At 34.8% G+C, this 15,787-nt stretch overlaps 2 protein-coding genes across 3 annotated transcripts; one reads left to right on the forward strand and one right to left on the reverse strand.

Moving 5' to 3' along the window:
* Positions 1-2,137: 2,137 nt before the first annotated feature.
* Positions 2,138-4,214, forward strand: LOC105141191 (uncharacterized). Of its 2 annotated transcripts, none has more exons than XM_011048341.1 (6): positions 2,138-2,270; positions 2,737-2,810; positions 2,906-3,006; positions 3,115-3,263; positions 3,412-3,493; positions 3,809-4,214. In XM_011048341.1, the coding sequence occupies exons 2-6, from the start codon at positions 2,774-2,776 to the stop codon at positions 3,818-3,820; spliced, it is 381 nt and encodes a 126-aa protein (XP_011046643.1). In that variant the 5' UTR covers positions 2,138-2,270; positions 2,737-2,773; the 3' UTR covers positions 3,821-4,214. The 2 variants fall into 2 exon arrangements, with proteins under 2 accessions (XP_011046643.1, XP_011046642.1); XM_011048340.1 differs by having other exon boundaries at positions 2,139-2,270; positions 3,721-4,214.
* A 575-nt stretch (positions 4,215-4,789) lies between these two features.
* On the reverse strand, positions 4,790-15,152 carry LOC105141190 (transportin-1-like). Its single transcript, XM_011048339.1, has 29 exons — positions 14,643-15,152; positions 14,279-14,566; positions 13,968-14,057; positions 13,786-13,863; positions 13,607-13,687; positions 13,241-13,291; positions 12,931-13,016; positions 12,018-12,084; positions 11,861-11,917; positions 11,734-11,763; positions 11,546-11,605; positions 11,283-11,396; positions 10,499-10,612; positions 9,883-9,981; positions 9,565-9,690; positions 9,408-9,482; positions 9,205-9,276; positions 8,964-9,074; positions 8,617-8,700; positions 7,992-8,099; positions 7,494-7,595; positions 7,226-7,288; positions 7,068-7,142; positions 6,607-6,678; positions 6,399-6,526; positions 6,269-6,320; positions 6,117-6,185; positions 5,970-6,029; positions 4,790-5,568 (listed from the first exon to the last, which is right to left on the reverse strand). Exons 1-29 carry the CDS (start codon positions 14,832-14,834, stop codon positions 5,485-5,487), a joined length of 2,688 nt encoding a protein of 895 aa, XP_011046641.1. The 5' UTR covers positions 14,835-15,152; the 3' UTR covers positions 4,790-5,484.
* Between the last annotated feature and the right edge of the window lie 635 nt (positions 15,153-15,787).

Consider the following 15,787-nt stretch of genomic DNA (forward strand, 5'->3'; position numbering starts at 1 on the left):
TATTGTTTTTTTTTTTTGTATGATATAATGTGTGATGGTATATAGTGGTTAGATTATAATCAATAGTCGTTTATTTAGTTTTTCTTTCCTTTTCTCTTTGCTTCTAGATATGGTATTTTCTTCTTTTCTTTCTTCTACCAGATAAAATACATGATTGTCCTTTTTATTTTTGGCTTTTCAATTTCAATCTTTGTTTTTTTTTATTTTTTATTTTTTTTTTGATAGAATTTTTTTTTAATTTAATTTTTTAACTGAAATTTCTCATATATATGTTTTCCATTCTATCCTTATTCTTTTGATTTTTTTTTCCTTGGCTCTTTTAATAAAGTTTTTTGACTTTCAATTTCATCTTTTAATTAAAAATTATTTTTTATGTTTTTTTAATTTGACCCTCATTATTTTAATTTATTTTTTATTTTTGTTAAAGCTATTTTCAATTCATTTCAACCCTACAATTGAAATTTTTTGTTTGTCTTCTATTTTTTTTCACCCTCGTTATTTTATATCCTTTTTTGTGATTGATTTTTTTTATGGTTTTATCTTTTAACATTTGATTTGTTAAGGATTCGATTTCATATGATCTTATCGTTTTGCATTAATTTTTTTTAATATTAGCTTTGTGATTATCTTCAATTTTTATTATTAGGTTTATCTCGGTCTCATGATGCAAATCACGAGTTTTGCAAATCTTTTTTTTAATTTAAGTTTTTTTATTTTTTTTATTTTTCAAGATATTATTTTAATTCATCGATATTTTTTTTACACAATATTATTTTAATTCATCTATATTTTTTTTACACAAATAAACTTTTTTTTTCAAAATAAAAAATATTTATTTTTAAATAATATTTTTGACATGTTTGGCCTTGTATAATATTTTTTTAGAGTGTGAGTTTATTCAATTAGTTTCACTTATGTTTATCTTTTAAATCATAAGTTTTTTGGGCACAACTTTATCTTTTATTGATTTATATAAATAAATTCAGTAAACACAATTCGATAAATATCTCATTTTGTATGATTGAATATTTTAATCTACATTCATCACTTGATTTTTTCAAATTCTCCTTTAGTTATTGTTAATTGCTTTTTTTATTTTTTTACATAGATGATTATTAATTTATTTAATTAGATTCTTGCATGGACATTTTGATTTACACTTTGAATTTTTTTTATGTAAAAAAACATATCAAAGTAGCATGCATACTTAGTAATTTTTTTCACAACCCGTGGTGGAGCATGAATTAAATAGCTAGTTATAACTTATGTAGTGTTTGAGATGCTTGGATAAAGATAATAATTTTGAATAGTATAAAAATTATTTTTTTCCATGTTTAATGCTATTGTAGTGGATAAATTTTTGTTCCACTAAAAGAGATAGAGCAAGCTTGTTCAATTATTTGCATAAGGATTAACCTAGATTAATTCAAGTTAATGTAACGAGGTTAGGTCTAGGTCATGAATTGGAAGACTCAACGTGAGTTGACCTAAATTTAAAAGAAAAATTCAAAGAAACGTCAATTTTTTACCAAAAAATTCAAAAAAAATCAATAAATTTTTAACCCATGTTTCATCTTGAGCTAACCAAGTTACAGGTTAACCCAGGTTTTTGACCAGATCAAAATAGATAAAATTTTTTTTTGTTTTTCTAAACTCAAACTAGCTAGTCTTGGGTTGACCATATTTTATTTAAAATCTACTAAATATAAAATAAAATAAATTATCTTGTTTGATTCAATAGACAAGAAAAGATAATTATTTATTCAATAAATTTTTATTGAATCTAATTAAATATTGTCCGGGTACCAAACCCTATCTTATTCTATGTAACTACATTAATTAATCCTAGAGTTTTAGAAAAATGTATAATTAATCCCTATATTTTTATTTGATTTATATTTTACTATTTTTCCTACGTTGTTTAAATTTTTTAGTTCTTGAGAAACGTAATAGAAACAAGAAAAATAGGAAATACAGGGAGATTTGATAAGAAAATGAGACATTTTTTAAAACAAAACTTTTAAAACAAAGATGATCAACATGGGTTGAGGGATTAATTAATCATTAATAATGCTACAGGGACTAATAAATTAAAATTTATATAGTACAAGGACTAAGTTATTATCTACTAATCTAAAATGCAAATTTATAGCTTCTCGCTCACTCTCTCCTCTGCTTTCTGGGTTTGAAGTGCCATGGACAAGGCAACATCTTGGTAAATCCTTATTTTTTTCAACGCTAAACGCTAAACTGTAAGCTTCAATCGAACGGTAATGGCCTAACTTGTTCTGGGTTTCGATTATTATCTGATAATTCAATGTTACATACAACGTTTTAACTTTATTATGTGATTTTTATCATCTCACTTTGTCTCTGTCTGAAAGAAAGCGTCAATATCGTAGCCCCTAATATAAAACTGTGCTGCTATTGTAAGATAGTTGGGGTTATTGCATAGAAAATGAATCAAATATTGCTTCTTTAGAGCATGAATGAATTAACTTTAGCTAAATAGAAAATATCTTGGTTGCAAATTTCAATCTTTGATGGGGATTTTCGGTTTTTGTGTGTATTTTGGTACATTATCCTGGGTCTCTAAGTTAACCTTTTGACAATTTAGCAAACTAGCATTCTTTGAACTAGTTCTCAATTGTAATTGCTTCTGAGTTATTATGCTTGGCTTTAAGTTTCTTGTGATTCATTGGAAAATATGAACTTTTCTGTTCTCATGTTTAACAGGATAAGGATTGATAAAGGAATCAACTCCAGGATACTGATGGCCATTGTTGCTGGGTTCCCGAAACAATTTTCAGGTCTGTTTCTTTCTCGTTTGGTATGAGTGTTTCTTCACTATCTCTTCTTCTTCTTCTTTTTTTGGTTTTATGTAACTTGTTTCTCTTTCGTGCAGGTTTGGTTTGTCCTCGTAACTGTAAACTATCATTTGGGACTCAGAGATGTAATGAAGTCAAATTTAGTGATTATGGTGCTGTTCGGCTGGAATGTAGAAGGGTGATTCTACTTTTTGCTTGTTTTTGATAGTTTTCTTTTTTTATATATAAATAAATTTAATATTGCATGAAGATGCTTGCCGTTGATTGTTGTAATTTGATCTTGTAGAATCCAAGAGGAGGACTTCGATATGTTCCTGCCAAGCTGTCTTGCAATAAGCATGTTCTGTATGCAGGAAGAGGTCCTTACCAATTGAGCCATGAAGATGACTTGCCCCAAAAGCCCTTTTGGCTAAGTTTTGTTAAGGAAGCCATCTGGTATTTTAATTCACATATTTTTATTCTACTTCTGGTCTTTAGCATATTGATTATGTTATAGGCCTCTGATAGTGTGCTGTGTATTTTGATATGAAAGAAGGATGCAGTGAGCATTCCCAAAGTTAATGATGTTTAATCTTCCTTTCAGGGCTTGGAAAACTTTGTTTGTATTTCTGGCTGAGCAACCCAGTCAGCTGAAGTACATAGAGTGGCCAGGTTTCCAGAGCACGGTATGTTGCAGTAGCATAATATTTTTCTCATTTCAAAGAGGTAGAATCAAAAGTAGCATGGAGCAAAGTTGATTTATACCACCAAAATACATATTACCAGTATGGCTAATCTGCAGGTTTTTTGGATCGGGGTGATTGTTGTCTTCCGTGTAATTCTAGTCAAAGTTTGGATATTAAAAGCCATTTCTATTCAAAGATTCTTAGGTTTTTCCATTGGTCTTGTGCAGCTGAGAACTGCTATGCTCACTCTTGTCCTTGTTGCGCTGCTGATTGTTGCCCTATCTTCAGTTGACTCTGTTCTATGCTATGTGTTAGCTTTGCTTCTAAGGAGAACCCCTTGATAGAACACTGAACTCCAAAAGAGCGTGCTTTCACCTCTGGCCAAGCTCCATTTTGGGAGATGCTTGCTAGCCTGTTTCCTGCCGAGATGAAAGTAGAAACTCTTTTCCTGATGGCATGAATTGAGCTGCTCGAGAAACATCTTACGAGAAAATAGCAGAGCTACTGAGTGGCGGGAAGAAAACTACACATGCTGAGCTATTTGGCCTTTTTATTCCTCTCTTTTTTTTTCTTTTTTTTTGCCTGGGCGGATAGTTCATATTATTTCATCCGTATAAATTGCAGCTAGCATTTGCTTTTGAAGCCATCAATCAAGTGTGTGTGATTATGTAGCTGAATGTTTTTTATAAAAAAAAAAAACACTATAAATTGCCTTTTTGGATTTTTTTCAATGATTTCTATGAGGATGTTAAAATTATCGAAAAACATTAACATTCTAGATCAAACTCATCAAATATCTTCATATTAAAATCATTTAAATATATCTAGAAAGAATATTAATTAAATGTTTTTTCAGACAAAAAAAGAACGTTTTAAAAAACTAATGAAGGCGTAAAGAGACAAGCATTGATACCCTTGTGAAGTTCCCCGACCTGAATTTCTGGCCTGTTTGTTTCTGCATTTCAAAAATAATTTTTAAAAAATAAAAAAAAATAATTTTTAAAAATAAAAAAAATATTATTGGTCTATTTAAAAAACAACAACAATCACACTTCCAAACAGACTCTTCACCAGCTTCAGCGGAAAACAACAGCAACCACACTTCCAAACAGTCTCCCCAGCTTCAGCAGTTTCATGTTTTCTTCCCCTCTGCATGGGACGCAACTTGAGCAGAGTTACGAATTCTAGCATGACCAAAAAGAAGTGGGAGTGAACATTAAAGTACCGTCGATGGCAAGTTCATTACCCTGCAAGTTGTAAAGCAGAACCCAGAAGAGAGAGAGAGAGACCATATCATATGATCAAGGTAATTAACTATTTCTGATTTAATAGCAAACTAGGAGTTGTTACAAACAAATTCCGGAAGATGGAATGTTACATGATATGCATAACCGTCTACACAAATCAAATCTCAACTCTATCAATGAAACAGGAATCACTAAATCCATCGTCCTGTTTTTCATTACAAGCCTCGAAAAAGATTATGTGGCACGGGATACTTCTAAGAATTGGAACAGTGTCTAAGACCCTTGTACAAGAAACAGAAAGAAAGAAAAAAGTGTGGAAATAACATCGAAACTTTATCCCATTGAAACTGAAGAACACAGAAAATCTCCTGACCGAAAAAGGAAGAGAGAATAGAAGCTTGAGTATTAAAAACTTGGAGAACTGCACCACTTTACACCATTCCCGCACCACCATTTGAGAGTTTTTCTAAAACCAAAAACTGTCAGGATTCGACCAATCTGTTCAAGGTTTTGAAGAGGAGCAGCTTCAAGCTTCAAGCTTCAAGGAAATATGGCAACACCAATGCTATGTCTGGAAAAAAAAAAATTCATGGCAACATCCTGGTCCGTGCCTCTTAAATTATACCTCACAGCTCAATTCATATAGGGAAGTGCACAAAATGATTATCATGAGTGATGCAGGTGAACTGCTCAGAAGAACCCGCTGGCGGAAGACAAGTTCCAGCACAAAAAATCACAACAGCATCATACTTGATATTTTAATAGCTTCTCCTTCACTGGGGGCTCCAAAGCAGACATGTACTGGTCCCATGCTCCATTCCTGAGCATCTGTAATCACATACATTGCCAGACAAACTATATATGAACCTATATTGCCAATAATTATTCTTATGCTAGGAAATGAATATATATTAACCAAGCACACAACAATATAGAAGAAGATCCTGAGAGGAAAACTAAATAGGGCATGGGATGAAGATTGTAGGTTTTTGATTTTTTTTCACACGTGTTTTGCCTGCACAAATTTGCAGGCTTCAATTCCTTGTTTGCAGAAATAACAGTCTGAAAAGGGATTTTTCGTGTAAATATTTTATTAAAAAATCATATATTGTGCACCATAATACCGAAGCTTATAAATATCAGTTTCAACATACTTGAGTTCCATGGCATTGAAATGTGGCCAGAATTTATTAGGTAAACATATCAAACAAGTGGGAAGTATTTCTGACCTGTTTATAACCATGCAACACCTGGCAAACTTCATTGTGTAGCTCTGCACTTCTTATTTCCTACACAAATAAGTTCCCAAACAATTAGGTATTAAATCATTTCACAAAATATAACTTGTGAAACACAAGCAGCAACACCATCATTACATGCCAACTTGCGATTGCTTTGCACATGAAAACAAGCGAACTTAGAGCTCCTGAAGGATTTGTTCTGACCTGAAATGTATAAAACACCCAAACATAAGTTTTAACTATGGATCCAATTCTACTGAAAAACCATTCTGAGAGCAAATGCATACCATTGCACATAGACCTCGGAAGGCATCCTCCTTCTCAATATCATCATGTATCCTGCCAAAAGTCAACCTCTTAAGTTTGTGGTTGCATGAAAAGTTTCATGAACAGAGATGAAGATGGACTAACACTTACATTGACAAAGCAATGCACCATGATTGCATGAAATGCTCCATATGTGGTGATACAAGCTCAGGACAAACCCATGCAAGTCTCCCAAGTGTGATTGCACTATTTTCAGTGAGTGACTTGTTGTTCAGTTCCTGCTCAGCACCAGAAATCATATGATAAATATCACAAAGCCACACCCACACCCACACAATAATAACAAGAAGACCATCACCTCTGAATGTTGAAGGATTGGAACCAAGCATGACATGACAGTCATAACAACAGGAGAAATTTCTTGACGAACCTAACATTGTAAGAATCACAAAATCAAAAGTTGTGTTACCATTGATAAAAATATGAAACCAACAAGGGAGCTGAACAGCAAGTCTCATAGTACATGGAATTGCATTTTATGTCCTTAGGTTCACCCAATATTTTCTATGGACATTTCCCAACCGAGTCTTAAAATTTCCAAGTTGTTGTGCGCGGATAGACAAAGAAGATGAGACAGAAAGATGATAACAAGATACTGGAATTCCCAGTCACCACCATCAGCAATGAAAATGGGACCACATCACAACAATATGGAAACTTTTGAACCCAATTAGGAAAACAAAAAAGCTAGTGTTAAAACATACTTCACTCTTACATTATACTGCATGTTAAGTCAACTATACGCAGCCACCCACTGACCTTAACTGCTAATTCTCCAATAGCCCAACAGGCATTATTTGCTACTGAAATGGTTTCCTTCAGTTTAGGAGTGTTCTGCAGGAAGCATTTTTTTGTTATGCAAATATGCTGCTGGCCAAATATAATGCTCACAAAATCATGAAAAGAGATTCACTAACCAGTTGTTTGACTGCAACATCAAGAAATTCAGGCAATCGGGGGCTCAAATGAACAGTACATACCTAGACCAAAACCACCATAAGGCATTGATATTTACCAAATGTAACATAATAATGAAAAACACGAGCCAATCACTAATCTTGTGGCCCAGTGTTAACTAGCTGCCTTTTCTTTAAGCAGTCACAAGAGTAAACTTCCCATCTCAGAATATTAGGGGGAGGGGTGAAAGTTAGATTCAGTCAACAGGAGAATGCAATTCCAACTTACTCTTGCAAGGTCCCCAAGCAGTGCAAAAGCACTTTGTCGAACATCATAAGCATCATCCATGCAACATTGCAGAAGGAGGTCCCTCAAATTACTTTGTGAAACCTGCAGGTGGAACTTCATAAGATAACTAACAAGCAAAACATATTTGCAGCAAATTGCAGTGGTTATAAATCATCAAATGCACACAATGCCATGGTTAGCATGTAAATGTATGGTGTGCACTCCATCAGTGCTGCATCCAGTATGAATAAGCAAATCGTTAAATCTTATACAAATACTGCTTTCTTTCCAAAGTAAGGTGGCAAAATTGCATTCTACAGCAGAAGCAAACAAAGCAACAAAGATATATGTTCATTGAACACCATAATTCTTTGCATTGATTCACGGGATAGTATGAATGGAAGTAACAGAAGATTGCTTTGCACTTTTGAACCAACTTCTTATACGGGAGAACAAAATGAGCAATTTCACAACAGAAGAAAAGATTTAGAAGAGTACCAAACTTTCTATCCCACTACCAAGACCCTCAGCAAGTCCAGAGAGAAGATCTAGAGAGCACACGATGAATTCTTTATCATACAGAAACCCAGCTGCAACAGGATCAGCCTGTAATAAAAATTGACTGAATCTCTTAAAAATACATAATCCAATAAAAAGAACCACCAAAACAGATTGTTATATAGGCGATTAGAGGTAAAGAAATATCAACAGGACAAGCCACTCAACCACAAAGAGATATTATTTCTTTTAAGAATAAAATCATGGAAGCATAAGCTGAGCAAGCAAATTTCTTATTTGTGTTTGTTGGGCAACAAAAGAAAGTAACAGAAGTCATAATCCAGCACGTTGGCCTATAAATATAGCACACCATGTGCACCCTTGACCTCTTGAAAATGAGGGGCCAAAGCTCATTAGTTATCCCATCACTGCTAAAATGGTCAATGAGAAAATAGGCAGTCAAATTTGAGGCATAATTAAAAGTTGAAACTAAAAACATGGTTGGAAGTGCATAAGCTATTAAACAATAGAGGCCAGAATGCAATCAGAAATAAAAACAACTCAAAAGCAGAAACAAATCATCACTTCTGGATAATAAACATTGTATAAAAGAACACACTCAAACCTTTGCTAACTGCTGGCTATAGATTATGCCTGTGCACCTCTGAAACACAGGTTCTGCAAATTGAGAGAATCCTGCACCCAATGCCTGAAAGAAAAGAAAAAAAATGTGCATCTTTAATCCCACTATAGCCTGAGAAATGTATCTTTAAAATATGCCTTAAATCGATGAATGTAATTACATTTCAGGATGGGATGATTATCAATTTAAATAAAAATTAAAACATGCCCCATCTTTCCATAAATCTGAAAGCACCACTACAAGGATACATCTCTTACTTCTTACATAATATTGACATCATGTGAACAGCAGGGACATCGATAAAGGTCAAAAACTAAAATTAATCACACCTTTGCTAAGGATGTAAAGCACTCCAGCAAGGGAAAGAGATCTTTGTCTGAGTTTGAAAGCTGCTGCCACTTTGCAATTAATGGTGGCATCAAAATTTCAAGATAAGCAGGCTGCAAATTACCAAGATAGTCAATTAAGTCAAATTGCTAGTAAAACTATCAACTGTATGCATCATTTGAAAGGAGACATGAGAGGAAATTATGGGAACAAGCATGGGGGGTCAGTCAAATATGTTGAAACCTGATTCAGTTCTGCTCCAACAGCATCTGCTAGAGTTCCAATAGCATCATATACTATTCTAAGGTTCCGTCTCTGGATCAAATAACACATGTAAATGAAAGAGTCTAATGGTGACCATAAGCTGTTTATGAACTTAACAACAAAATCAACAAAATTACATCTAATCATTTTAGCAGTAGAAAAGTTAAGTGTCAAGCAGGAACCTGATATTTCCCAAAAGCACACACAAGGTGCTGTAAAATAATTTCTAAACGTGGTGCTAACTCTTCAGCAGCCTCCTGTAAAAGCAAATAAAGCATTCATATCTATGTATAACATTGAAAACATAAGAAACAATTAAAATGAAACTGTTGGAAGGACCTCTTCTAGTGTTGCAAGAGCTGAGCAAGCAGCCTCTTGCACACGCTTGTTAGTATCCAATATTCTTCGTAGAAGACCCATAAGAACTTTGTCAAATTGTTCGTAGCCTTTCTGGTGGCCACTTTCCTGGATAGATAAGAGAAGAATCTTCAAGTGAATAATCCAGAATCAAAAAGAGAAAACTGAAGGTAATGCAGCACCAATGAATGATTCGTCCTTATAACAATAAGTGAGGCAACTAAATTTAGTGAATAGCCAGGAAGCAAACACAGTTGTTGTCAAAAAAAAGAAAGTTGATTTAACAAAAATGGACAATACCTGAACAACGTATTTGCTGAATCGCGAAATCGTCCAACAGGAAATGCTCCGTATGAGGGGAAATTTATCATCTAATAGAGGAATAAGAAAACCCACCATCTGCATGCACAAAATACTTAAATTTCTTGCACTAATTCAACATTATGAAACACTAAATTAACAAAATAGCATTCTACTGTAGAGGGAAAGGATAGTGATGAAAAATCACTTAACAAGGAGGATTGAGGGATAACACATAGAAGATACAAGCACTACAATTAAGGCCATTTCTTATAAATAAAATTTCACTGGGAGAAAGAGACAGGTGGCTTCAAGCCAAGTTCATGGATTAGAACAGAAGAAGAAATAATGAAAAAAAATAAAAAATTCAAGCTATACGTTAACTGCAAAAGGCACCACGAGGCCATCACCCACCAAATATGTAATTACCCTAAAGATTCAAATTTGATCTCTAATGTCAGATTCTTAACACCTTCAAAAGTCTACCATTTCTCTCTTTTCATACTAAACTAGTTATGAGAAATACTTAATTAATTTCCAAGAAAACATAAAGTCATAGCTGCATCCATTATATTTGACACCCATGTCATCTGCTTTAAGATTAAAAAATTATTACCTGGGATAAATTAGGATAAAGACCATTTATGCAACCCTCAGCGACAGCACCAAGAGCCAAAACAGCTGCTTCTCTGTCTTTCCAGGATTCATCACCGCTAGCAGAAAGCTTAGCCTGCGGATATTTTTGAAGTCACAGTAACTATTCAATATATGAGCATATAAATATAAGATTATAATTCAACATAATGAGATCTATGGAGATTGCCTAACAATTATGGTTGATTGACATAGCTTGCTCATAACAGGATTCGTGGTTTCTTTTCCAGTTCTTTAGGTGGCACGAGCAGGACTCAAACTGAAGATCTACCCTCTCCCCAATATGTATGGATGGGGGGGCTAAATGACCAATTGGTATAGCTAGATTTATAGTATTACAACTGTCAGCATGCTCACATTCAATTCTCTAGAGATAACATGCCAATGACCAACTGCAACCACACCATCCGTAAACTAATTTCCTATAGAAGTATGTGCTATTAAACTTATAAACATAAACATGCATGTTGGCTTGGTGCCTTTGTTCTTTGACAATGTGTATCCAAACTTGCACAACCCAAGTCAACAGCTCAATCCAGGAAACATTTGATCTTCTAATCAACCATGAAGACTAAGTGTTTCAACAGCTACTTCTGGCCAATAACAAGGGAAAGATGGGTAACAAATAAAGGCAATAGCACTTGGAGGAAAAAATCTCTATTAATGCACAATGGAGATAAAAAGTCAAGCACATAAACTATGCTTCCAATGAGATTAATGCATCCAACACCAAATAAGTTAACTACCTGAACAACAGGCATCAATGTTGGAAGAATCTCGTCTCCAAACACATTTGAGAGAATATCAAGAGCTGCTGCACTGCATTTTCTTAAATTCCACACATTCACTATGTCATCATCCTGCAATCACACCAAATTATTGATTTAGAAGAATTTTCATCAATTACCTTGTCTTTCTACATTAAAAGCCCCACAAATTTCAATATGTTTACCAAATCATAAGCTAAAGAAACAAAATGAATAAAGATGTAAAGATTCTAGTAGCTTACATCATCTTCCACGCTATCTGATCCATGAAATCGTGATGTATGAAACCGAGGTTTCAGATCCTGGCAGTGCAGAAATTATACAGAAAGAAGAAGAAAAATACATAGTTTTAAATGCAGTACTTCAAGCATGAAGTCGGTAAAGAAACATAACAATCTAGGAATTGAAACATAAAACAAACAGATTGAACCTGATCCCGGTCTGGGAGAGACTCATCTTCCTGCAACAATGAATTGATGCCAGGTAAATAATGAGTTATAACAAATGCTATTCAGAATCACCAAACAACATAAAACAACCCAAAAAGAAAGAGTTACCTCAGCCTCAGCAAGTGACTCATCATCATCAGCATAAGCCATGTTTGACAGCAAAACCTGAAAAAGTTTGGCCAGAGGTTTGAAAAAAATTGCAAGTGGCTCTGAAGAAATTTAGTAGGAAATAAAGCAACAAAAATATAAAGGGCCTGTGCAGTACCGGAATCAGACGTGGCAAGAATTCTCTTAAGTGCTCAGGCGGTAACTGAGCATCACAGTATGCAGACCTGCCAATTATAACCGATATTAAGAAGGATGCGTAGGTGGACATATAAATAGTTGTAAGAACTGAGAAGGCATGTAAATATTCATCAGCAAATAAGTTCACATAGGTTGTGTTTGCAACGTTAAAGAGAATAAAATATTTCTCTTGTTAATCATGCTTAAAACAGTTTGAAAGAGGGGATGAAATGGCTTCCAACATTTAAGTTTTAACACCAGAAGAAGAATAATTGTCAACCTAAAGAGAAAATTTAGAGAGGGGTCCTAAACACTAACTTTACGTCACTATCACCAGGACATCAATGCCACCATCACACCAAGAAAGCTACTGGGATCAGCACCATCATGTTTCACTGATGCCATTACTAATTCACTGCACTACCACCCCGAACACTACCACATACATTTTCACCTTTAAGGTTCTTAAAAGATCTCACATAATCAGTTGCCCTCGAAATTTATTCTTACTGACTCCTATTCATGTAAATCATTAGACTTCAAAATTCCAAGACAACCCCAACCCAAGACAGAAGTAAACTCAAAATTCCATTTTGTACACATATAAGAGTTACTGATGGAGAGAGGCAAGAAGAAAAAGTTCTTTGCAATCCCAATAAATAACACCGCTTGATCTTCTGTTTTGGAATGTCGATAGAAAATTTGGAATGAAAACCTGTAAATTCTAAACATCAACTAGAACTAGAAAAGAAATAGATTAGGGGGTCAATCCACATCCTATCTCGTACATAATGGGATAAACAAGTTACCATAATGTCTATAACCAATTCCCCAACCCGAGATGTCAAAGCTACAAAATTATCAAATATGTTGTTCATGGAATGGAGGTTTACCAGAATTCACAGGCTTCAAGAGCCACTTCATCATCACCATCCTTGTTGACTTGCAAGATATATTCAGCTACACTCCTCAAATGTGGCTAAAAATAGCAAAAAAGCCATATCAATGACAAAGAAAGTTAAAGCAGGGTGGGAGAATAAAACTATAGCACGATAAGGCAATTGTAGAACATTAAAAAGAGATGCTCAGTAGTGCACAAGGGCAAGTAAAAAATAACTAATAAGCAACTAAAAACAGAGGTAAGATACAGTACAAGTCCAGTCAGAAAGAATATGCATGAGATTAAATTAACAAGATACCCACCTCCAAGAAAGATGGTCGGACCTCAATTAGCTGTACAAAAGCTGCACAAACCTGTATGACACAGTTAAAAGAGACATGGATCAGTACAGCCAAATTTGTGAAACAGAAAAGCTATATTCTGAATAATTACCAAAGATTATATTTCAATTCTTTTGCGGTGCTGGGAACCGAAACATGATATGATAAATGAATCCCAACAAAAAGTACAATTAAAACACCACATTTTATAGTCAGATTACAACAACCAATAAAAGAAAACCAGAAGCAGATAAATTACTATACAACAACCAATAAAAGAAAACCAGAAGCGGATTTTTTTCATGCAAGTTAGATCCAAGTGTGATGAGGCAATGAGAAAGTATTCACCAATTTTCGCACTTCTGCAGCCTGGTCATTAGCAAGAGCAAACAAACCTTGAAGGTACTGATTCATGGATGCATATAGAGCCTGCGAGAAATTAACATATGTAACCAATTGTCTCCTAGCATCACAATAGCATCTAGCAGTGACTGGGAAACAAGATGAAAGCAACAAAGTGAACTCACAGCAGGCATTAACATAATGTATTGATTTACAGAACCCAATGCCAGCTTTCTCAGTGAAGGATGAGGCGACTGGAAAAACTGTTCATAGCAAAACCAGGTTAACGCGATTAGCTTAGTGGAGAAAGTAAAACAAGAAGAACCTCCATGATGATCTCAGAGCTCTGAGCAAACACCCATCTAACCTGATATAATCGAGGAAGAAAAATCTTGATAGGTCGTTCAGACAACCCAGGCACGTCCGAATCCAAAACTTGCGGAATATCCTCACAAATCTACATCACCAAAGCATCACCTTAATACATTAGTTATCACCACCCGGCGAGAAAACAAATTCTCTAATTCATATATTTCACACAAAAACCACGCCAAATAAATTATCATGAGCCTTTCCTCTTGGCCACATTCATCAATATCACACACCGGATAACAAATACTTAATCTATTGACTTACATAAAACCCAAACTTGATCAACGAATAAGTAATCAACAGTACCTTGGACGGGGCATCCATAGCGCCTTCCATGTGATTAAGATCATTGCTATCCAAACAAGTAATGACAGCTTGCAACAACTCCGGCCATCCCAAAATCCCTCCTAGTTGAACAATAACACTAATAATCGTCCCTGCCGTCGACCTTATATGCCTATCCGCTGCTCCTAAACACGGCAACAACTCCGATTTTATATATTGTTGATTGTCAGGCGTCATAGTTTTATACGCATTTCTTAGGTTATTTTTCAACAATAAACCTGCCGCCTGCCTTATCTCCACCGATGTCCCCTAAAAACCAAATAACAATAATCAAATTAAAAAATTATCGATAATCGGACGCAAAATTGATGAGAAAATCGGTTACCTCGGCGCGAGAGAGAATGAAAGCGAGGTAATTATTAAAATCGGGGAATTGAGAGAAGTGTTGTAATTGTTGCCAAATCTGAGACTTATCAGCGGTTGAAGTTGGTGAAATTTGATGCTCTAATAATCCACAGATCTCCTTGAACCCTTCTTCCTGTGGCTGCCACGCCGCCGCCGCCGCTGGTGCCTCCATTAATCCGGTTCTTGAACGAGTTTCGGGAAGAAGGGGATGGAGGGGTCCTTTTCTCTCTTCCTGCGTGGATTCTTTAAGGGGAATATTCTCGCCGCTTCCAAGCAGTGCAGTCCACTTCTAATGTGCAAGGGAGAGGAGGAGAGAGTTCTGCTTTGGGGTGGCGGGTCTTGTGCGGTAGGGTACACGGCAGAGTTGTGTGTGAGCACTCTGGCACAGATGGGTTAATGATTGGATCGGATTGCTAGGATCGTTAAAGGAAGGGGAATATTTTGAATTATTTCACTTGATTGGTGTGATTAATGGCTGCTAGTTGCTATGCTGTAAGCCATTATTGTTATTTTTATATTTAGTTTTGTAATTTCCATTGGTCAATTTCTTATTTTATATTTTACAATGGCTTAAATTGTCAACTAAATCTAAACTATTCGTCTTAGATTACATCTTTTATCGTTTGTATTGTTCTGCTATCTCAACATATCTATTTTTATTCGAACCTATATTGACAAATATTCCGAAACGTGTAGTGTTTTGACTGTGCGCGCGCTGTGGACTTCCACAGTACAATTTCTTAGCTTCTAAGGCTTGAAATGAGGGTGTTATTGTCTTTTCACCTGAAGTAAAATTACATTTCCCCCCTTTGATTGAAAAAATTATAGCCTTAGACGTGGGGTTGTTATAGTATTTTTCATATGTTGCAAGTAAAACATGAGTTTACTCTTGTAAATGATAAAAAAAACCAGGCAGGTGTTTAGTGGTGTTTTGATCAGTGATTTATTTGTTATATACAGGTTATTAGGGGTGTTTTAGTAATTTTACATTGATTCTAACAGTACAGGCATCATATTGACCTTAAAAAGTGAAAAGCAATAACCTTTGGGGCAGGGCTTGTAGTGATTTCAATTTTTTAATGGGCAATGGAATTAATTCGTTACCTTTACCATTTAAATTTGTTT

The sequence above is a fragment of the Populus euphratica genome, unplaced genomic scaffold (assembly GCF_000495115.2).
Source record: "Populus euphratica unplaced genomic scaffold, PopEup_1.0 scaffold115.1, whole genome shotgun sequence".
Lineage (NCBI taxonomy): Eukaryota > Viridiplantae > Streptophyta > Magnoliopsida > Malpighiales > Salicaceae > Populus > Populus euphratica.